The sequence below is a fragment of the Sphaerodactylus townsendi genome, linkage group LG01 (genome assembly GCF_021028975.2).
Source record: "Sphaerodactylus townsendi isolate TG3544 linkage group LG01, MPM_Stown_v2.3, whole genome shotgun sequence".
In the NCBI taxonomy this organism is placed as follows: Eukaryota; Metazoa; Chordata; class Lepidosauria; order Squamata; family Sphaerodactylidae; genus Sphaerodactylus; species Sphaerodactylus townsendi.
Genome location: NC_059425.1, coordinates 194,585,479 through 194,608,162, shown reverse-complemented (window position 1 = coordinate 194,608,162; position 22,684 = coordinate 194,585,479). Strand labels below are relative to the sequence as shown.

The 22,684-nt window shown below is 74.6% G+C and overlaps 1 protein-coding gene across 1 annotated transcript in view; it reads right to left on the bottom strand.

Annotated features, from left to right (window-relative positions):
- RHAG (Rh associated glycoprotein) overlaps nt 1-22,684 on the bottom strand; it is a 44,053-nt gene that overhangs the window by 5,724 nt on the left and 15,645 nt on the right. Inside the window, exons 5-7 of the mRNA XM_048506807.1 lie at nt 20,743-20,906; nt 18,955-19,092; nt 14,340-14,461 (exon numbers count right to left, since the gene is read on the bottom strand). Coding sequence (XP_048362764.1) covers nt 14,340-14,461; nt 18,955-19,092; nt 20,743-20,906 — 424 coding nt within the window. The remainder of the gene's footprint in view (nt 1-14,339; nt 14,462-18,954; nt 19,093-20,742; nt 20,907-22,684) is intronic.

Genomic DNA, 22,684 nt, shown 5'->3' with positions numbered 1-22,684 from the left:
CCCCCCACCCCCCCCCCCCCCCACCCCCCCCCCCCCCCACCCCCCCCCCCCCCCACCCCCCCCCCCCCCCACCCCCCCCCCCCCCCACCCCCCCCCCCCCCCACCCCCCCCCCCCCCCACCCCCCCCCCCCCCCACCCCCCCCCCCCCCCACCCCCCCCCCCCCCCACCCCCCCCCCCCCCCACCCCCCCCCCCCCCCACCCCCCCCCCCCCCCACCCCCCCCCCCCCCCACCCCCCCCCCCCCCCACCCCCCCCCCCCCCCACCCCCCCCCCCCCCCACCCCCCCCCCCCCCCACCCCCCCCCCCCCCCACCCCCCCCCCCCCCCACCCCCCCCCCCCCCCACCCCCCCCCCCCCCCACCCCCCCCCCCCCCCACCCCCCCCCCCCCCCACCCCCCCCCCCCCCCACCCCCCCCCCCCCCCACCCCCCCCCCCCCCCACCCCCCCCCCCCCCCACCCCCCCCCCCCCCCACCCCCCCCCCCCCCCACCCCCCCCCCCCCCCACCCCCCCCCCCCCCCACCCCCCCCCCCCCCCACCCCCCCCCCCCCCCACCCCCCCCCCCCCCCACCCCCCCCCCCCCCCACCCCCCCCCCCCCCCACCCCCCCCCCCCCCCACCCCCCCCCCCCCCCACCCCCCCCCCCCCCCACCCCCCCCCCCCCCCACCCCCCCCCCCCCCCACCCCCCCCCCCCCCCACCCCCCCCCCCCCCCACCCCCCCCCCCCCCCACCCCCCCCCCCCCCCACCCCCCCCCCCCCCCACCCCCCCCCCCCCCCACCCCCCCCCCCCCCCACCCCCCCCCCCCCCCACCCCCCCCCCCCCCCACCCCCCCCCCCCCCCACCCCCCCCCCCCCCCACCCCCCCCCCCCCCCACCCCCCCCCCCCCCCACCCCCCCCCCCCCCCACCCCCCCCCCCCCCCACCCCCCCCCCCCCCCACCCCCCCCCCCCCCCACCCCCCCCCCCCCCCACCCCCCCCCCCCCCCACCCCCCCCCCCCCCCACCCCCCCCCCCCCCCACCCCCCCCCCCCCCCACCCCCCCCCCCCCCCACCCCCCCCCCCCCCCACCCCCCCCCCCCCCCACCCCCCCCCCCCCCCACCCCCCCCCCCCCCCACCCCCCCCCCCCCCCACCCCCCCCCCCCCCCACCCCCCCCCCCCCCCACCCCCCCCCCCCCCCACCCCCCCCCCCCCCCACCCCCCCCCCCCCCCACCCCCCCCCCCCCCCACCCCCCCCCCCCCCCACCCCCCCCCCCCCCCACCCCCCCCCCCCCCCACCCCCCCCCCCCCCCACCCCCCCCCCCCCCCACCCCCCCCCCCCCCCACCCCCCCCCCCCCCCACCCCCCCCCCCCCCCACCCCCCCCCCCCCCCACCCCCCCCCCCCCCCACCCCCCCCCCCCCCCACCCCCCCCCCCCCCCACCCCCCCCCCCCCCCACCCCCCCCCCCCCCCACCCCCCCCCCCCCCCACCCCCCCCCCCCCCCACCCCCCCCCCCCCCCACCCCCCCCCCCCCCCACCCCCCCCCCCCCCCACCCCCCCCCCCCCCCACCCCCCCCCCCCCCCACCCCCCCCCCCCCCCACCCCCCCCCCCCCCCACCCCCCCCCCCCCCCACCCCCCCCCCCCCCCACCCCCCCCCCCCCCCACCCCCCCCCCCCCCCACCCCCCCCCCCCCCCACCCCCCCCCCCCCCCACCCCCCCCCCCCCCCACCCCCCCCCCCCCCCACCCCCCCCCCCCCCCACCCCCCCCCCCCCCCACCCCCCCCCCCCCCCACCCCCCCCCCCCCCCACCCCCCCCCCCCCCCACCCCCCCCCCCCCCCACCCCCCCCCCCCCCCACCCCCCCCCCCCCCCACCCCCCCCCCCCCCCACCCCCCCCCCCCCCCACCCCCCCCCCCCCCCACCCCCCCCCCCCCCCACCCCCCCCCCCCCCCACCCCCCCCCCCCCCCACCCCCCCCCCCCCCCACCCCCCCCCCCCCCCACCCCCCCCCCCCCCCACCCCCCCCCCCCCCCACCCCCCCCCCCCCCCACCCCCCCCCCCCCCCACCCCCCCCCCCCCCCACCCCCCCCCCCCCCCACCCCCCCCCCCCCCCACCCCCCCCCCCCCCCACCCCCCCCCCCCCCCACCCCCCCCCCCCCCCACCCCCCCCCCCCCCCACCCCCCCCCCCCCCCACCCCCCCCCCCCCCCACCCCCCCCCCCCCCCACCCCCCCCCCCCCCCACCCCCCCCCCCCCCCACCCCCCCCCCCCCCCACCCCCCCCCCCCCCCACCCCCCCCCCCCCCCACCCCCCCCCCCCCCCACCCCCCCCCCCCCCCACCCCCCCCCCCCCCCACCCCCCCCCCCCCCCACCCCCCCCCCCCCCCACCCCCCCCCCCCCCCACCCCCCCCCCCCCCCACCCCCCCCCCCCCCCACCCCCCCCCCCCCCCACCCCCCCCCCCCCCCACCCCCCCCCCCCCCCACCCCCCCCCCCCCCCACCCCCCCCCCCCCCCACCCCCCCCCCCCCCCACCCCCCCCCCCCCCCACCCCCCCCCCCCCCCACCCCCCCCCCCCCCCACCCCCCCCCCCCCCCACCCCCCCCCCCCCCCACCCCCCCCCCCCCCCACCCCCCCCCCCCCCCACCCCCCCCCCCCCCCACCCCCCCCCCCCCCCACCCCCCCCCCCCCCCACCCCCCCCCCCCCCCACCCCCCCCCCCCCCCACCCCCCCCCCCCCCCACCCCCCCCCCCCCCCACCCCCCCCCCCCCCCACCCCCCCCCCCCCCCACCCCCCCCCCCCCCCACCCCCCCCCCCCCCCACCCCCCCCCCCCCCCACCCCCCCCCCCCCCCACCCCCCCCCCCCCCCACCCCCCCCCCCCCCCACCCCCCCCCCCCCCCACCCCCCCCCCCCCCCACCCCCCCCCCCCCCCACCCCCCCCCCCCCCCACCCCCCCCCCCCCCCACCCCCCCCCCCCCCCACCCCCCCCCCCCCCCACCCCCCCCCCCCCCCACCCCCCCCCCCCCCCACCCCCCCCCCCCCCCACCCCCCCCCCCCCCCACCCCCCCCCCCCCCCACCCCCCCCCCCCCCCACCCCCCCCCCCCCCCACCCCCCCCCCCCCCCACCCCCCCCCCCCCCCACCCCCCCCCCCCCCCACCCCCCCCCCCCCCCACCCCCCCCCCCCCCCACCCCCCCCCCCCCCCACCCCCCCCCCCCCCCACCCCCCCCCCCCCCCACCCCCCCCCCCCCCCACCCCCCCCCCCCCCCACCCCCCCCCCCCCCCACCCCCCCCCCCCCCCACCCCCCCCCCCCCCCACCCCCCCCCCCCCCCACCCCCCCCCCCCCCCACCCCCCCCCCCCCCCACCCCCCCCCCCCCCCACCCCCCCCCCCCCCCACCCCCCCCCCCCCCCACCCCCCCCCCCCCCCACCCCCCCCCCCCCCCACCCCCCCCCCCCCCCACCCCCCCCCCCCCCCACCCCCCCCCCCCCCCACCCCCCCCCCCCCCCACCCCCCCCCCCCCCCACCCCCCCCCCCCCCCACCCCCCCCCCCCCCCACCCCCCCCCCCCCCCACCCCCCCCCCCCCCCACCCCCCCCCCCCCCCACCCCCCCCCCCCCCCACCCCCCCCCCCCCCCACCCCCCCCCCCCCCCACCCCCCCCCCCCCCCACCCCCCCCCCCCCCCACCCCCCCCCCCCCCCACCCCCCCCCCCCCCCACCCCCCCCCCCCCCCACCCCCCCCCCCCCCCACCCCCCCCCCCCCCCACCCCCCCCCCCCCCCACCCCCCCCCCCCCCCACCCCCCCCCCCCCCCACCCCCCCCCCCCCCCACCCCCCCCCCCCCCCACCCCCCCCCCCCCCCACCCCCCCCCCCCCCCACCCCCCCCCCCCCCCACCCCCCCCCCCCCCCACCCCCCCCCCCCCCCACCCCCCCCCCCCCCCACCCCCCCCCCCCCCCACCCCCCCCCCCCCCCACCCCCCCCCCCCCCCACCCCCCCCCCCCCCCACCCCCCCCCCCCCCCACCCCCCCCCCCCCCCACCCCCCCCCCCCCCCACCCCCCCCCCCCCCCACCCCCCCCCCCCCCCACCCCCCCCCCCCCCCACCCCCCCCCCCCCCCACCCCCCCCCCCCCCCACCCCCCCCCCCCCCCACCCCCCCCCCCCCCCACCCCCCCCCCCCCCCACCCCCCCCCCCCCCCACCCCCCCCCCCCCCCACCCCCCCCCCCCCCCACCCCCCCCCCCCCCCACCCCCCCCCCCCCCCACCCCCCCCCCCCCCCACCCCCCCCCCCCCCCACCCCCCCCCCCCCCCACCCCCCCCCCCCCCCACCCCCCCCCCCCCCCACCCCCCCCCCCCCCCACCCCCCCCCCCCCCCACCCCCCCCCCCCCCCACCCCCCCCCCCCCCCACCCCCCCCCCCCCCCACCCCCCCCCCCCCCCACCCCCCCCCCCCCCCACCCCCCCCCCCCCCCACCCCCCCCCCCCCCCACCCCCCCCCCCCCCCACCCCCCCCCCCCCCCACCCCCCCCCCCCCCCACCCCCCCCCCCCCCCACCCCCCCCCCCCCCCACCCCCCCCCCCCCCCACCCCCCCCCCCCCCCACCCCCCCCCCCCCCCACCCCCCCCCCCCCCCACCCCCCCCCCCCCCCACCCCCCCCCCCCCCCACCCCCCCCCCCCCCCACCCCCCCCCCCCCCCACCCCCCCCCCCCCCCACCCCCCCCCCCCCCCACCCCCCCCCCCCCCCACCCCCCCCCCCCCCCACCCCCCCCCCCCCCCACCCCCCCCCCCCCCCACCCCCCCCCCCCCCCACCCCCCCCCCCCCCCACCCCCCCCCCCCCCCACCCCCCCCCCCCCCCACCCCCCCCCCCCCCCACCCCCCCCCCCCCCCACCCCCCCCCCCCCCCACCCCCCCCCCCCCCCACCCCCCCCCCCCCCCACCCCCCCCCCCCCCCACCCCCCCCCCCCCCCACCCCCCCCCCCCCCCACCCCCCCCCCCCCCCACCCCCCCCCCCCCCCACCCCCCCCCCCCCCCACCCCCCCCCCCCCCCACCCCCCCCCCCCCCCACCCCCCCCCCCCCCCACCCCCCCCCCCCCCCACCCCCCCCCCCCCCCACCCCCCCCCCCCCCCACCCCCCCCCCCCCCCACCCCCCCCCCCCCCCACCCCCCCCCCCCCCCACCCCCCCCCCCCCCCACCCCCCCCCCCCCCCACCCCCCCCCCCCCCCACCCCCCCCCCCCCCCACCCCCCCCCCCCCCCACCCCCCCCCCCCCCCACCCCCCCCCCCCCCCACCCCCCCCCCCCCCCACCCCCCCCCCCCCCCACCCCCCCCCCCCCCCACCCCCCCCCCCCCCCACCCCCCCCCCCCCCCACCCCCCCCCCCCCCCACCCCCCCCCCCCCCCACCCCCCCCCCCCCCCACCCCCCCCCCCCCCCACCCCCCCCCCCCCCCACCCCCCCCCCCCCCCACCCCCCCCCCCCCCCACCCCCCCCCCCCCCCACCCCCCCCCCCCCCCACCCCCCCCCCCCCCCACCCCCCCCCCCCCCCACCCCCCCCCCCCCCCACCCCCCCCCCCCCCCACCCCCCCCCCCCCCCACCCCCCCCCCCCCCCACCCCCCCCCCCCCCCACCCCCCCCCCCCCCCACCCCCCCCCCCCCCCACCCCCCCCCCCCCCCACCCCCCCCCCCCCCCACCCCCCCCCCCCCCCACCCCCCCCCCCCCCCACCCCCCCCCCCCCCCACCCCCCCCCCCCCCCACCCCCCCCCCCCCCCACCCCCCCCCCCCCCCACCCCCCCCCCCCCCCACCCCCCCCCCCCCCCACCCCCCCCCCCCCCCACCCCCCCCCCCCCCCACCCCCCCCCCCCCCCACCCCCCCCCCCCCCCACCCCCCCCCCCCCCCACCCCCCCCCCCCCCCACCCCCCCCCCCCCCCACCCCCCCCCCCCCCCACCCCCCCCCCCCCCCACCCCCCCCCCCCCCCACCCCCCCCCCCCCCCACCCCCCCCCCCCCCCACCCCCCCCCCCCCCCACCCCCCCCCCCCCCCACCCCCCCCCCCCCCCACCCCCCCCCCCCCCCACCCCCCCCCCCCCCCACCCCCCCCCCCCCCCACCCCCCCCCCCCCCCACCCCCCCCCCCCCCCACCCCCCCCCCCCCCCACCCCCCCCCCCCCCCACCCCCCCCCCCCCCCACCCCCCCCCCCCCCCACCCCCCCCCCCCCCCACCCCCCCCCCCCCCCACCCCCCCCCCCCCCCACCCCCCCCCCCCCCCACCCCCCCCCCCCCCCACCCCCCCCCCCCCCCACCCCCCCCCCCCCCCACCCCCCCCCCCCCCCACCCCCCCCCCCCCCCACCCCCCCCCCCCCCCACCCCCCCCCCCCCCCACCCCCCCCCCCCCCCACCCCCCCCCCCCCCCACCCCCCCCCCCCCCCACCCCCCCCCCCCCCCACCCCCCCCCCCCCCCACCCCCCCCCCCCCCCACCCCCCCCCCCCCCCACCCCCCCCCCCCCCCACCCCCCCCCCCCCCCACCCCCCCCCCCCCCCACCCCCCCCCCCCCCCACCCCCCCCCCCCCCCACCCCCCCCCCCCCCCACCCCCCCCCCCCCCCACCCCCCCCCCCCCCCACCCCCCCCCCCCCCCACCCCCCCCCCCCCCCACCCCCCCCCCCCCCCACCCCCCCCCCCCCCCACCCCCCCCCCCCCCCACCCCCCCCCCCCCCCACCCCCCCCCCCCCCCACCCCCCCCCCCCCCCACCCCCCCCCCCCCCCACCCCCCCCCCCCCCCACCCCCCCCCCCCCCCACCCCCCCCCCCCCCCACCCCCCCCCCCCCCCACCCCCCCCCCCCCCCACCCCCCCCCCCCCCCACCCCCCCCCCCCCCCACCCCCCCCCCCCCCCACCCCCCCCCCCCCCCACCCCCCCCCCCCCCCACCCCCCCCCCCCCCCACCCCCCCCCCCCCCCACCCCCCCCCCCCCCCACCCCCCCCCCCCCCCACCCCCCCCCCCCCCCACCCCCCCCCCCCCCCACCCCCCCCCCCCCCCACCCCCCCCCCCCCCCACCCCCCCCCCCCCCCACCCCCCCCCCCCCCCACCCCCCCCCCCCCCCACCCCCCCCCCCCCCCACCCCCCCCCCCCCCCACCCCCCCCCCCCCCCACCCCCCCCCCCCCCCACCCCCCCCCCCCCCCACCCCCCCCCCCCCCCACCCCCCCCCCCCCCCACCCCCCCCCCCCCCCACCCCCCCCCCCCCCCACCCCCCCCCCCCCCCACCCCCCCCCCCCCCCACCCCCCCCCCCCCCCACCCCCCCCCCCCCCCACCCCCCCCCCCCCCCACCCCCCCCCCCCCCCACCCCCCCCCCCCCCCACCCCCCCCCCCCCCCACCCCCCCCCCCCCCCACCCCCCCCCCCCCCCACCCCCCCCCCCCCCCACCCCCCCCCCCCCCCACCCCCCCCCCCCCCCACCCCCCCCCCCCCCCACCCCCCCCCCCCCCCACCCCCCCCCCCCCCCACCCCCCCCCCCCCCCACCCCCCCCCCCCCCCACCCCCCCCCCCCCCCACCCCCCCCCCCCCCCACCCCCCCCCCCCCCCACCCCCCCCCCCCCCCACCCCCCCCCCCCCCCACCCCCCCCCCCCCCCACCCCCCCCCCCCCCCACCCCCCCCCCCCCCCACCCCCCCCCCCCCCCACCCCCCCCCCCCCCCACCCCCCCCCCCCCCCACCCCCCCCCCCCCCCACCCCCCCCCCCCCCCACCCCCCCCCCCCCCCACCCCCCCCCCCCCCCACCCCCCCCCCCCCCCACCCCCCCCCCCCCCCACCCCCCCCCCCCCCCACCCCCCCCCCCCCCCACCCCCCCCCCCCCCCACCCCCCCCCCCCCCCACCCCCCCCCCCCCCCACCCCCCCCCCCCCCCACCCCCCCCCCCCCCCACCCCCCCCCCCCCCCACCCCCCCCCCCCCCCACCCCCCCCCCCCCCCACCCCCCCCCCCCCCCACCCCCCCCCCCCCCCACCCCCCCCCCCCCCCACCCCCCCCCCCCCCCACCCCCCCCCCCCCCCACCCCCCCCCCCCCCCACCCCCCCCCCCCCCCACCCCCCCCCCCCCCCACCCCCCCCCCCCCCCACCCCCCCCCCCCCCCACCCCCCCCCCCCCCCACCCCCCCCCCCCCCCACCCCCCCCCCCCCCCACCCCCCCCCCCCCCCACCCCCCCCCCCCCCCACCCCCCCCCCCCCCCACCCCCCCCCCCCCCCACCCCCCCCCCCCCCCACCCCCCCCCCCCCCCACCCCCCCCCCCCCCCACCCCCCCCCCCCCCCACCCCCCCCCCCCCCCACCCCCCCCCCCCCCCACCCCCCCCCCCCCCCACCCCCCCCCCCCCCCACCCCCCCCCCCCCCCACCCCCCCCCCCCCCCACCCCCCCCCCCCCCCACCCCCCCCCCCCCCCACCCCCCCCCCCCCCCACCCCCCCCCCCCCCCACCCCCCCCCCCCCCCACCCCCCCCCCCCCCCACCCCCCCCCCCCCCCACCCCCCCCCCCCCCCACCCCCCCCCCCCCCCACCCCCCCCCCCCCCCACCCCCCCCCCCCCCCACCCCCCCCCCCCCCCACCCCCCCCCCCCCCCACCCCCCCCCCCCCCCACCCCCCCCCCCCCCCACCCCCCCCCCCCCCCACCCCCCCCCCCCCCCACCCCCCCCCCCCCCCACCCCCCCCCCCCCCCACCCCCCCCCCCCCCCACCCCCCCCCCCCCCCACCCCCCCCCCCCCCCACCCCCCCCCCCCCCCACCCCCCCCCCCCCCCACCCCCCCCCCCCCCCACCCCCCCCCCCCCCCACCCCCCCCCCCCCCCACCCCCCCCCCCCCCCACCCCCCCCCCCCCCCACCCCCCCCCCCCCCCACCCCCCCCCCCCCCCACCCCCCCCCCCCCCCACCCCCCCCCCCCCCCACCCCCCCCCCCCCCCACCCCCCCCCCCCCCCACCCCCCCCCCCCCCCACCCCCCCCCCCCCCCACCCCCCCCCCCCCCCACCCCCCCCCCCCCCCACCCCCCCCCCCCCCCACCCCCCCCCCCCCCCACCCCCCCCCCCCCCCACCCCCCCCCCCCCCCACCCCCCCCCCCCCCCACCCCCCCCCCCCCCCACCCCCCCCCCCCCCCACCCCCCCCCCCCCCCACCCCCCCCCCCCCCCACCCCCCCCCCCCCCCACCCCCCCCCCCCCCCACCCCCCCCCCCCCCCACCCCCCCCCCCCCCCACCCCCCCCCCCCCCCACCCCCCCCCCCCCCCACCCCCCCCCCCCCCCACCCCCCCCCCCCCCCACCCCCCCCCCCCCCCACCCCCCCCCCCCCCCACCCCCCCCCCCCCCCACCCCCCCCCCCCCCCACCCCCCCCCCCCCCCACCCCCCCCCCCCCCCACCCCCCCCCCCCCCCACCCCCCCCCCCCCCCACCCCCCCCCCCCCCCACCCCCCCCCCCCCCCACCCCCCCCCCCCCCCACCCCCCCCCCCCCCCACCCCCCCCCCCCCCCACCCCCCCCCCCCCCCACCCCCCCCCCCCCCCACCCCCCCCCCCCCCCACCCCCCCCCCCCCCCACCCCCCCCCCCCCCCACCCCCCCCCCCCCCCACCCCCCCCCCCCCCCACCCCCCCCCCCCCCCACCCCCCCCCCCCCCCACCCCCCCCCCCCCCCACCCCCCCCCCCCCCCACCCCCCCCCCCCCCCACCCCCCCCCCCCCCCACCCCCCCCCCCCCCCACCCCCCCCCCCCCCCACCCCCCCCCCCCCCCACCCCCCCCCCCCCCCACCCCCCCCCCCCCCCACCCCCCCCCCCCCCCACCCCCCCCCCCCCCCACCCCCCCCCCCCCCCACCCCCCCCCCCCCCCACCCCCCCCCCCCCCCACCCCCCCCCCCCCCCACCCCCCCCCCCCCCCACCCCCCCCCCCCCCCACCCCCCCCCCCCCCCACCCCCCCCCCCCCCCACCCCCCCCCCCCCCCACCCCCCCCCCCCCCCACCCCCCCCCCCCCCCACCCCCCCCCCCCCCCACCCCCCCCCCCCCCCACCCCCCCCCCCCCCCACCCCCCCCCCCCCCCACCCCCCCCCCCCCCCACCCCCCCCCCCCCCCACCCCCCCCCCCCCCCACCCCCCCCCCCCCCCACCCCCCCCCCCCCCCACCCCCCCCCCCCCCCACCCCCCCCCCCCCCCACCCCCCCCCCCCCCCACCCCCCCCCCCCCCCACCCCCCCCCCCCCCCACCCCCCCCCCCCCCCACCCCCCCCCCCCCCCACCCCCCCCCCCCCCCACCCCCCCCCCCCCCCACCCCCCCCCCCCCCCACCCCCCCCCCCCCCCACCCCCCCCCCCCCCCACCCCCCCCCCCCCCCACCCCCCCCCCCCCCCACCCCCCCCCCCCCCCACCCCCCCCCCCCCCCACCCCCCCCCCCCCCCACCCCCCCCCCCCCCCACCCCCCCCCCCCCCCACCCCCCCCCCCCCCCACCCCCCCCCCCCCCCACCCCCCCCCCCCCCCACCCCCCCCCCCCCCCACCCCCCCCCCCCCCCACCCCCCCCCCCCCCCACCCCCCCCCCCCCCCACCCCCCCCCCCCCCCACCCCCCCCCCCCCCCACCCCCCCCCCCCCCCACCCCCCCCCCCCCCCACCCCCCCCCCCCCCCACCCCCCCCCCCCCCCACCCCCCCCCCCCCCCACCCCCCCCCCCCCCCACCCCCCCCCCCCCCCACCCCCCCCCCCCCCCACCCCCCCCCCCCCCCACCCCCCCCCCCCCCCACCCCCCCCCCCCCCCACCCCCCCCCCCCCCCACCCCCCCCCCCCCCCACCCCCCCCCCCCCCCACCCCCCCCCCCCCCCACCCCCCCCCCCCCCCACCCCCCCCCCCCCCCACCCCCCCCCCCCCCCACCCCCCCCCCCCCCCACCCCCCCCCCCCCCCACCCCCCCCCCCCCCCACCCCCCCCCCCCCCCACCCCCCCCCCCCCCCACCCCCCCCCCCCCCCACCCCCCCCCCCCCCCACCCCCCCCCCCCCCCACCCCCCCCCCCCCCCACCCCCCCCCCCCCCCACCCCCCCCCCCCCCCACCCCCCCCCCCCCCCACCCCCCCCCCCCCCCACCCCCCCCCCCCCCCACCCCCCCCCCCCCCCACCCCCCCCCCCCCCCACCCCCCCCCCCCCCCACCCCCCCCCCCCCCCACCCCCCCCCCCCCCCACCCCCCCCCCCCCCCACCCCCCCCCCCCCCCACCCCCCCCCCCCCCCACCCCCCCCCCCCCCCACCCCCCCCCCCCCCCACCCCCCCCCCCCCCCACCCCCCCCCCCCCCCACCCCCCCCCCCCCCCACCCCCCCCCCCCCCCACCCCCCCCCCCCCCCACCCCCCCCCCCCCCCACCCCCCCCCCCCCCCACCCCCCCCCCCCCCCACCCCCCCCCCCCCCCACCCCCCCCCCCCCCCACCCCCCCCCCCCCCCACCCCCCCCCCCCCCCACCCCCCCCCCCCCCCACCCCCCCCCCCCCCCACCCCCCCCCCCCCCCACCCCCCCCCCCCCCCACCCCCCCCCCCCCCCACCCCCCCCCCCCCCCACCCCCCCCCCCCCCCACCCCCCCCCCCCCCCACCCCCCCCCCCCCCCACCCCCCCCCCCCCCCACCCCCCCCCCCCCCCACCCCCCCCCCCCCCCACCCCCCCCCCCCCCCACCCCCCCCCCCCCCCACCCCCCCCCCCCCCCACCCCCCCCCCCCCCCACCCCCCCCCCCCCCCACCCCCCCCCCCCCCCACCCCCCCCCCCCCCCACCCCCCCCCCCCCCCACCCCCCCCCCCCCCCACCCCCCCCCCCCCCCACCCCCCCCCCCCCCCACCCCCCCCCCCCCCCACCCCCCCCCCCCCCCACCCCCCCCCCCCCCCACCCCCCCCCCCCCCCACCCCCCCCCCCCCCCACCCCCCCCCCCCCCCACCCCCCCCCCCCCCCACCCCCCCCCCCCCCCACCCCCCCCCCCCCCCACCCCCCCCCCCCCCCACCCCCCCCCCCCCCCACCCCCCCCCCCCCCCACCCCCCCCCCCCCCCACCCCCCCCCCCCCCCACCCCCCCCCCCCCCCACCCCCCCCCCCCCCCACCCCCCCCCCCCCCCACCCCCCCCCCCCCCCACCCCCCCCCCCCCCCACCCCCCCCCCCCCCCACCCCCCCCCCCCCCCACCCCCCCCCCCCCCCACCCCCCCCCCCCCCCACCCCCCCCCCCCCCCACCCCCCCCCCCCCCCACCCCCCCCCCCCCCCACCCCCCCCCCCCCCCACCCCCCCCCCCCCCCACCCCCCCCCCCCCCCACCCCCCCCCCCCCCCACCCCCCCCCCCCCCCACCCCCCCCCCCCCCCACCCCCCCCCCCCCCCACCCCCCCCCCCCCCCACCCCCCCCCCCCCCCACCCCCCCCCCCCCCCACCCCCCCCCCCCCCCACCCCCCCCCCCCCCCACCCCCCCCCCCCCCCACCCCCCCCCCCCCCCACCCCCCCCCCCCCCCACCCCCCCCCCCCCCCACCCCCCCCCCCCCCCACCCCCCCCCCCCCCCACCCCCCCCCCCCCCCACCCCCCCCCCCCCCCACCCCCCCCCCCCCCCACCCCCCCCCCCCCCCACCCCCCCCCCCCCCCACCCCCCCCCCCCCCCACCCCCCCCCCCCCCCACCCCCCCCCCCCCCCACCCCCCCCCCCCCCCACCCCCCCCCCCCCCCACCCCCCCCCCCCCCCACCCCCCCCCCCCCCCACCCCCCCCCCCCCCCACCCCCCCCCCCCCCCACCCCCCCCCCCCCCCACCCCCCCCCCCCCCCACCCCCCCCCCCCCCCACCCCCCCCCCCCCCCACCCCCCCCCCCCCCCACCCCCCCCCCCCCCCACCCCCCCCCCCCCCCACCCCCCCCCCCCCCCACCCCCCCCCCCCCCCACCCCCCCCCCCCCCCACCCCCCCCCCCCCCCACCCCCCCCCCCCCCCACCCCCCCCCCCCCCCACCCCCCCCCCCCCCCACCCCCCCCCCCCCCCACCCCCCCCCCCCCCCACCCCCCCCCCCCCCCACCCCCCCCCCCCCCCACCCCCCCCCCCCCCCACCCCCCCCCCCCCCCACCCCCCCCCCCCCCCACCCCCCCCCCCCCCCACCCCCCCCCCCCCCCACCCCCCCCCCCCCCCACCCCCCCCCCCCCCCACCCCCCCCCCCCCCCACCCCCCCCCCCCCCCACCCCCCCCCCCCCCCACCCCCCCCCCCCCCCACCCCCCCCCCCCCCCACCCCCCCCCCCCCCCACCCCCCCCCCCCCCCACCCCCCCCCCCCCCCACCCCCCCCCCCCCCCACCCCCCCCCCCCCCCACCCCCCCCCCCCCCCACCCCCCCCCCCCCCCACCCCCCCCCCCCCCCACCCCCCCCCCCCCCCACCCCCCCCCCCCCCCACCCCCCCCCCCCCCCACCCCCCCCCCCCCCCACCCCCCCCCCCCCCCACCCCCCCCCCCCCCCACCCCCCCCCCCCCCCACCCCCCCCCCCCCCCACCCCCCCCCCCCCCCACCCCCCCCCCCCCCCACCCCCCCCCCCCCCCACCCCCCCCCCCCCCCACCCCCCCCCCCCCCCACCCCCCCCCCCCCCCACCCCCCCCCCCCCCCACCCCCCCCCCCCCCCACCCCCCCCCCCCCCCACCCCCCCCCCCCCCCACCCCCCCCCCCCCCCACCCCCCCCCCCCCCCACAACTCGATATTCAGAGATGAATTCCAGACACTTGTGCTGTGTTGTTATGTGTATAATAATAATAATAATAATAATAATAATAATAATAATAATAATAATTATTATTATTATTATTATTATTATTAATAGTAATAGTAATATTATTAATATTGATAGTGATAGTGATAGTGATAGTGATATTAATAGTAATATTAATAATATTAATAGTAATAGTAATATTAATAGTAATAGTAATAGTAATAGTAATAGTAATATTAATAATATTATTAATATTAATATTAATGCTATTGCTATTGCTATTGCTATTGCTATTAATAGTAATAGTAATAGTAATAGTAATAGTAATAGTAATAGTAATACTATTACTATTGTTATTAATATATTAATATTATTTATATTTACATTTATAAACCGCCCTCCCCCGGAGGGCTCAGGGCGGTAAATAAAACAAACGGATAGAGCACACATAAAATCAGTAATATCAGGATTTAAATAAATCATTAAATAGTGGCTCTATATATGTTAAAACCAACCCCATTTAAAATCATGTAATGGTGGCCAGGGATCGTTTTGAGGAGCTGAGTGCGGACATACGTCGTTGTAAAGAGGGGATTGAACACATTTTAGAAACGTTTTAGGTGATTTGTGCAAGAAGGCCCAAGGTATTTTATGGCTAAGCAAAAGATATTTAAAACTCACTCTGTGTTAACCTGTACTGCAGCAGCAATTATGCTTGCAATGCCCCCGAGAATGCCAGGTAAGCCGTGCAGGTTGTGGACTCCGCAGGTGTCTTCAATTCTCAGGAATGAAGCAACAATTGGCTGAAAGGCAGGAAACGAGATCAGCTATATGGTGCTTTTTCCCAGTAAGTAAAAATTCTTTAAAATAGTTACATTATGAAAGAAAATACGGGCTGCAACTTCTACCAATTCCAAATCCAGTTTCTATGGCTCTAAAACAAAACGCTTTGAAAATACATCTTTGGTGGTATCTTACTGATAAATTAGCCTGTTTATATAAGATGCACGGTGCTGATTTAATTCATATTTTAGGAGCACGCTGCAAGATCCTCAGGGCAAATGTTGTTGGGTTTGTTAATACAATGTTGTGCTGTGACATGAACCTAACCTAATAAATATCGGCTCTAGAATCAACTAGGCCGTAATTGCGACGGGGGGAAGGGCACAAGCAGAGCTCTGGAGCAGTGAGCATGCGTGCCCTCGGCTGGCTGGGCGGATGAGCCACACCTGGCCCCGATCGCGTGATGCGCATGAGTTGGAAAGGGTGGAGCACGCTCCCTATATATTAGGCAGCATGTGGTTGCTCCGGCCTCTTTCGACGCCTGGAGCAAAACTGACCCACCCGCCCTCCCCAATTTTAAAGGGTTGGGTGGCTGCCGTATTTGTCGCAGCCCTGGTGGTTTGGGCAGAGGAGCACCTCCTTGTGGGGAGGCCGAGCTTACGCGATGGACCTACTATCAGATCCTCATGGATTGAAACAACACCTTGTAGAGAACAGATTCATCCAGAGGACAGCTTGGAAAAGCCAGAATTGACTTTTCCCCGTGCAAACAGCAGTAATATCAACTGAAGATCCACTCCCCACCCCATGTGAACAGAACAGCAAGATATGCAGACAGTTTGATAAGAGCAAGAATCCGTTGGAGCTGACCTTGGTCAGCACCTGGTGGTGAAAACAGCTAGAAAGAGTCACACTGATTGTAATGCCCATCCCCCCAAAGCTCCCAGCACCCACTAGGCATCCTGACACCTACTGGCGGTTGGGGGCCTCCTTAAGAGGCTTGGGGAGAGGCGGGCTCATGCCGCATGCCGCGGAGGCCTCTGCAATTTGAGCCTGACACCCCAGCAGTTAGGAGGCCACAAAGGGCGGGCACCTTGATGGCCCTATACCTCTCTGTCCTCCACAATAGGGACTGGGGTTGTTGCCAGGGTCAGCCAGGGGTGCTGACCGGCTGCTGACCGGATGTGATCCTCTTGATGGCCCAGCTTCTGCCTTAAGGATGTTGTTAATAATAAAAAGGGCTGCGGTCCATTTTAATTCCAAGACGTGTCCGGTGGTTATTCACCAGACAAGCATCTGCACATCTGGATGCAAAATTACATTATCTAATGTGCACAGTTAGCATTGATTTATTTGACAGGGCCAAAATAGATACAGCTGCAAAGAGAGGAAAAACCCCCGGAACTTCTTTTAGTGGTTTAATACCGTGTTTCCCCGAAAATAAGACAGTGTCTTATATTAATTTTTGCTCCCAAAGATGCGCTATGTCTTATTTTCAGGGGATGTCTTATTTTTCTGTATTCTGTTCGTCAGGCATGCTTCCAAACAAAAACTTTGCTATGTCTTACTTTCGGGGGATGCCTTATATTTCGCACTTCAGCAAAACCTCTACTACGTCTTATTTTCAGGGGATGTCTTATATTCAGGGAAACAGGGTAATACCTTTGTTCATTCCTTTGTTCGCTCGTTCGTTCGTTCGTTCACTTGCTCGCTCGCTCGCTCGCTCGCTCATTCATTCATTCATTCATTCATTCATTCCGAAAATAGTGATACCCTCCCTAAGAATTGAAGAAAAAGACGAACAAGGTGATGTTTCAGAGGCTGCTCTGAATGATGCTTAGGCCCCTTCCGCACACGCAGAATAATGCATTTTCAATTCACCTTGCAGCTGGATTTTACTGTGCAGGATTGCAAAATCCACTTGCAAACAATTGTGGAAGTGGATTGAAAGTGCATTATTCTGTGTGTGCGGAAGGGGCCTTAGAAAAGCGAAGCTAGTTACTGAAACGTAGGCTAAGAGTTCATCCTCATCCTCAAGTTTGGAATGGCTAAGAATGGCTTTCTCTCCTCATCTCTGGCTCTCTTTTAGCAGAGGGGAAAAGATAACCCAGACTGACCTGAGAGAGGGGTGGAGTCGGGGAACTGATAAAACTGCTGGGAACAGAGGGGCGAGGTGAGGTCTCTTTCTGCTGGGCCACTGAAGGGAGCAGAGCTCTTGCCTGGGCTCTAGAGAGAGCAGCCATTTTGGACCATGTGCTTGCTTAGGGAGCTGACCCAGCCTTCCAGGTAATGCAAACTCTGTGAGGATTGTAACCTTCCAAGTTTAAGAGCCTACCCTATTTTAACAGCTGCTAGGGTATGTCTAAAGAGAGGGATAGAGGAATTGCGTTTATATCTCCTTTGTTTTGGAAACCCTTCCTTGATCTGGTGTAGTTCTAAAACATCCTTGTCACCATTTTATTTTTAATAAATACTTTTGAACCTTAGATGTGGGGAACAGTTGTCTGTACCATCTAGACCAAATCCAAACTTCACATACACGCTACAAGGGTCAGTGCTATCAGTCACAGACCAGGAAAGGGATTTGGGCGTCTTAGTTGATAGTTCCATGGGAATGTCAACTCAGTGCATGGCAGCTGTGAAAAAGGCAAACTCTATGCTGGGGATCATTAGGAAAGGAATTGATAATAAAACTGCAAAGATTGTCATGCCCTTATATAAAGCAGTGGTGCGACCGTACTTGGAGTACTGTGTTCAGTTCTGGTCGCCACATCTCAAAAAGGATATTGAAGAGATAGAAAAAGTGCAGAGAATGGCAACGAGGATGATTGAGGGACTGGAGCACCTTCCCTATGAGGAGAGGCTGCAGCGTTTGGGACTCTTTAGTTTGGAGAGGAGGCGGCTGAGGGGGGATATGATTGAAGTCTATAAAATTATGCATGGGGTAGAAAATGTTAACAGAGAGAAATTTTTCTCTCTTTCTCACAATACTAGAACCAGGGGGCATCCATTGAAAATGCTGGGGGGAAGAATTAGGACTAATAAAAGGAAACACTTCTTCACACGACGTGTGATTGGTGTTTGGAATATGCTGCCACAGGAGGTGGTGATGGCCACTCAGCTGGATAGCTTTAAAAGGGGCTTGGACAGATTTATGGAGGAGAAGTCGATTTATGGCTACCAATCTTGATCCTCTTTGATCTGAGATTGCAAATGCCTTAGCAGACCAGGTGCTCGGGAGCAACAGCCGCAGAAGGCCATTGCTTTCACATCCTGCCTGTGAGCTCCCAAAGGCACCTGGTGGGCCACTGCAAGTAGCAGAGAGCTGAACTAGATGGACTCTGGTCTGATCCAGCTGGCTTGTTCTTATGTTCTTATGTTCTCTGCTGTTGTTGGATGCGCTATCAGAATAGGAGGCCACCAGGAGGAAGGCTGGCAGTCGGCATGCAGCTGCTCCTATGGGGCTTCCAATCTGCACTGTGGAACCCAGGAGGAGGGGAACCGGGGGAAACTGAGGCTAGGCCTCAGAGCTGAAAAAGGAGGCTGGGGAGCCCTGACCCTCCCCAGTGGGCAGTTCCTCAAACGGTCAGGTGGTGGCAGCGGTTTAACCAGAGAGAGAAAGCAAGCCCTTTCCAGGAAAAGGTGGCAACTCCTGGTAGAGGCTTGGGGTGGAATAGGGCCTGCCAGGCAAAGCAAACCCTCCAAAGAAAGACCGTGTCACAGTTGTTTTTAGCACGGTATTTAAGGATGACGACGACGTAGTGATTGGAAAGGTGTTCATGCAGGAGTTTAAGGAGGGTCGTCGTGCTAGTCACACAGCCCCCCAGGTGCTCTTCAGCCACAGGGAACCTCCCTTGGAACTCAAAGATACTGATGCAGCAGTAGGAGACAACATCGGATACATCACCTTTGTGCTGTTTCCCCGCCACACCAATGCTGCTGCCAGAGACAACACCATCAATTTGATTCACACAAAATAAAATAACAGACCAGGTGCTCAGGAGCAGCAGCAGCAGCAGAAGGCCCTTGCTTTCACCTCCTGCATGTGAGCTCCCAAAGGCACCTGGTGGGCCACTGCGAGTAGCAGAGTGCTGGACTAGATGGACTCTGGACTGATCCAGCAGGCTAGTTCTTATGTTCTTATGTTCTTAACATGCTATTGTTAAGAGCCTTACTCGGGTCTTGAGTCAATCTGTCTCATGTTGCATCTTCCTTTTCCTCTGTGACCTTCACCTTTTTCTATAGCTGTCTTTTCCAGTGAGTCCTTCCCCATACCTAGTTCTTTCAGATTTGGGATACATCCAGTCTTGGCCGGGGGGGGGGGGGGGGGAAGGGGATTATACAGGAGAAGAATCCTCACAATAGAGCTGCTGGAATAAGCAGGAAAAAAGCTTTCAAGTCTACTGCTGATTTGGGGTTGAGCGTGTCTACAAACCGAACGAGTGTTGTATGCAACAAGTCACCTCCAGACTGAACTTCATGCAGACTGTTGTCTCTCAAAAGAAAAACTCACAGTTAGGAATTTGAATCCCACAACCGAGATAATCCCAGCGATGCTCCCGATTAACATGGCCCCGAAGGGCTGGATTTCCAGATCAGCGCAAGAACCCACGGCGACTCCTCCAGCTAAGGTCGCGTTTTGAATGTGCACCTGAACAGAACAGAAGCATTCGTGGGTGAGGGAAGATATGAAGTGCGAGAAAGAGTGGTGCTCAAACTAGCTTCTATGAACCTCATTCGGTTTTTGGACCAGATGTGCCCCAGATTGGACATTCAAGTTCCAGTGTGGACATGGAACTTTCCAATCAAGGCTGTCAGTCAGGAACATCTTTGGGAGTAAGAAGTATGGATGAAGCATGAACAGTGCATGGGAACTGATGGTCTTCACTTTCAACGGCATAGCATGCCAGCCCTGCCATTTGCCACATTGAGCCACTTTCTTCGACTTGGAAGGGTGTGACACGACACCAAACATCTCAGAAATTCTGGTCATAAGGACCTTCAGGTGATTTTGATGGGCAATCATAGGCCAATTTTGCCTACCTTGCTTTCAGCATGCCCTCCTCATGGCTGTTTGCAGAGAGCTTTTCTGGCTACACACTGCTTGCACAGAATCCACCTGCCATTTTGTCTGGCTACACACTGCTTAACCCAAATCCAGTCACCATTTTGTCTGGCTACACACTGCTTAACCCAAATCCAGCCACCATTTTGTCTGGCTACACACTGCTTAACCCAAATCCAGTCACCATTTTGTCTGGCTACACACTGCTTAACCCAAATCCAGTCACCATTTTGTCTGGCTACACACTGCTTAACCCAAATCCAGCCACCATTCGGTCTGGCTACACACTGCTTAACCCAAATCCAGTCACCATTTTGTCTGGCTACACACTGCTTAACCCAAATCCAGTCGCCATTTTGTCTGGCTACACACTGCTTAACCCAAATCCAGTCACAATTCCATCTGGCTATACACAGCTTGCCCCAAATCCAGCCACCATTTTGTCTGGCTACACACTGCTTAACCCAAATCCAGTCACAATTCCATCTGGCTATACACAGCTTGCCCCGAATCCAGCCACCATTTTGTCTGGCTACACACTGCTTCACCCAGTGGCTCTCAACCTTCCTCTCAACCCTTTAATACAGTTCCTCATGTTGTGGTGAAAAGGTCGTTCAACCCCCAAACGGGTCGCGACCCACAGGTTGAGAACCACTGGAAATCCAGTCGCCATTTTGTCTGGCTACACACTGCTTAACCCAAATCCAACTGCCATGTTTGCCTGCCTCACCTTCTGGGTTGTTGTCCCTGGTTGCTGTGATGATCTGATGCTACTTTTGCCCTTTGATTTATTTCGCATTGTTTCAGCATTCCATCGATGCTGAAACAATGGGGAAAAAATTAAAAGAAAAAAAATGACAAGCAGGAATGACAACCCAGAAGAAGTGTTCCTCCACAGGCAGGGGCAGGCAGGCAACGCAAAGCAAGCCTGACAGATGTCCAGGCAGGGAAAAGGTCAGACTTCCCTGATCTGTGAGGACGTGGGGAAAATGTGAAATGCTGAAAGGTGAGTGTGATGACAGGAAAAATGCGTTGGTAAGTAAAAGTCTTCCCGAAAGGGAATGTATGCTAACCTCAGGGCAGACTTTTAGTCCATAATAGGCTGTAGATTTACAGTGCATTCCTACACAATGTTACTCTGATCTAAGGCCACTAATTGCCATGGGCTTAGACTTGAGCAACTTGGCTTCAGGGTACACCAGAAGGGAATTTCTGGAGTTCCGTAGCATTGCTTACCATATCCAGTTTGCCCCTCTTTTCGAACAGGCTGGAGAGGGCAAAAGCGGTAAGTGTGCAGGCCGCCAGAGAGAAGTACGTGTTGAGGATGGCAATTTGCTGATTTCCTGGAGCTGCCATCGCCGAATTAAAACTGGGCCAGAAGAGCCACAGAAACAAGGTACCTGGATCAATACAAAAAAGCACAGACCGTTACAGACTTCCCGTAGTGTTTTTAACTTTTAAAGAACAGGGATTTGGGTGGTGAAGGCAAGTTACTGAAAATTTATGGCCGCCTCTTTTCAAGGCAAGAGACGTGCAGAGGTGGTTTGTCATTGCCTGCCTCTGCTTCAGACCCTGGACTCCTTGGTGGTCTTCCATCCGAGTCCTAGCCTGCTTAGATTCTGCAATCTGACAAGAATGAGCTATCTTGAGCCATCTAGGTCAGGGAACAGGGTTTTTACATACTACTAATCCTGTGCCGGAGGCGTAGCTAGGGGAAATGGAGCCCGGGGCAAAATCTGAATTTTCTGCCCCCCCCTGGTATGGGCAGCCACCCCCCCCCCCAACAAAAGAATGATTTTCTTGCACCAGGTCATCTCAAAGTCACCATCACATTATAGAACATGCCCCAACTCACAAATCTGCACATCCAGGGATCCCTAGTTTAAACAACAATGCGATGCTGTTGAGAGGGGGAATCCACCCCAAAACAGCATCACTTTCAATGTTGTTTAAACTAGGGAGCCCAGATTCTCCTTTTAAATCCCCCATAAAGGGAGAATCTGGGCTCTAAACAACATTGAAAATGATGCTGTTTCGGGGGCGGGGGGGGGGGGTCCATCACAAAACAGCATCACTTTCAATATTGTTTAAACTAGGGTGCCCAGATTCACCTTAAAGGGAGACTCTGAATTTCCCTAGTTTTAAGCTCTGATGAAAGTGATGCACTGTTCCAAGGTGGGAGATGGGGAATCCATCCTATGAAACAACTATACTTGCGTTTTATGTTGTTTAGACTAGAGAGCCTGGATTCTCCTTTTAAATCCACCTTAAAGGGAGACTCTGGGCTCCCTAGTTTAAACAACATTGAAAGTGACACTGTTTCAGGGTGGATTCCCCCATCCCATCCCCAAACAGCATCACTTTTAATGTTGTTTAGACTAGAGAGCCCAGATTCTCCTTTTAAATCCACTTTAAAGGGAGAATCTGGGCTCCTCGTTTAAACAACATTTAAAGTGATGGTGCTTCAGGGTGGATTCCACAGCCGCCACCCCCCCTCCCCCCCAAACAACATAACTTGCAATGTTGGTTGTTGTGGGTTTTCCGGGCTGCGTGGCTGTGGTTTGGTAGATCTTGTTCCTAACATTTTGCCTGCATCTGTGGCTGGCATCTTCAGAGGTGTATCACAGAGATTAGTCTGTTATACACTGTGTCCAGACTTCTCTTATAACAGACTTCTCTCTGTGATACACCTCTGAAGATGCCAGCCACAGATTCAGGTGAAACGTTAGGAGCAAGATCTACCAGACCACGGCCACACAGCCTGTAAAACCCACAACAACCAGGCCATGAAAGCCTTCGACAATTCCTTCAATGTTTTCTAATCTAGGGAGCCCAGATTCTCCTTTTAAATCCACTCCGAAGGAAGTGGATTTAAAGGAAGAATCTGGAGAACATTTGAAGGTGCCTGTCAGGGAGCAATTTTTAAGCTAGCAGCACCAACGTTTCAGACTATCTTCAGGAGACTCGGCTGATGATACCACCTAGGTTTAGTGAAGTTTGGTTTAGGGTGTCCAAAGTTATGAACCCTCAAAAGGGTAGCCCCATCTACTATTAGCTCCCATTGGAAACAATGGGGGATGGGATGCCCCTTTTGGGGGTCTATAACTTTGGACCCCCTGAACCAAACTTCACCAAACTTTGCTGGTATCATCAGGAATGTCACCTGATGATAGCCTGC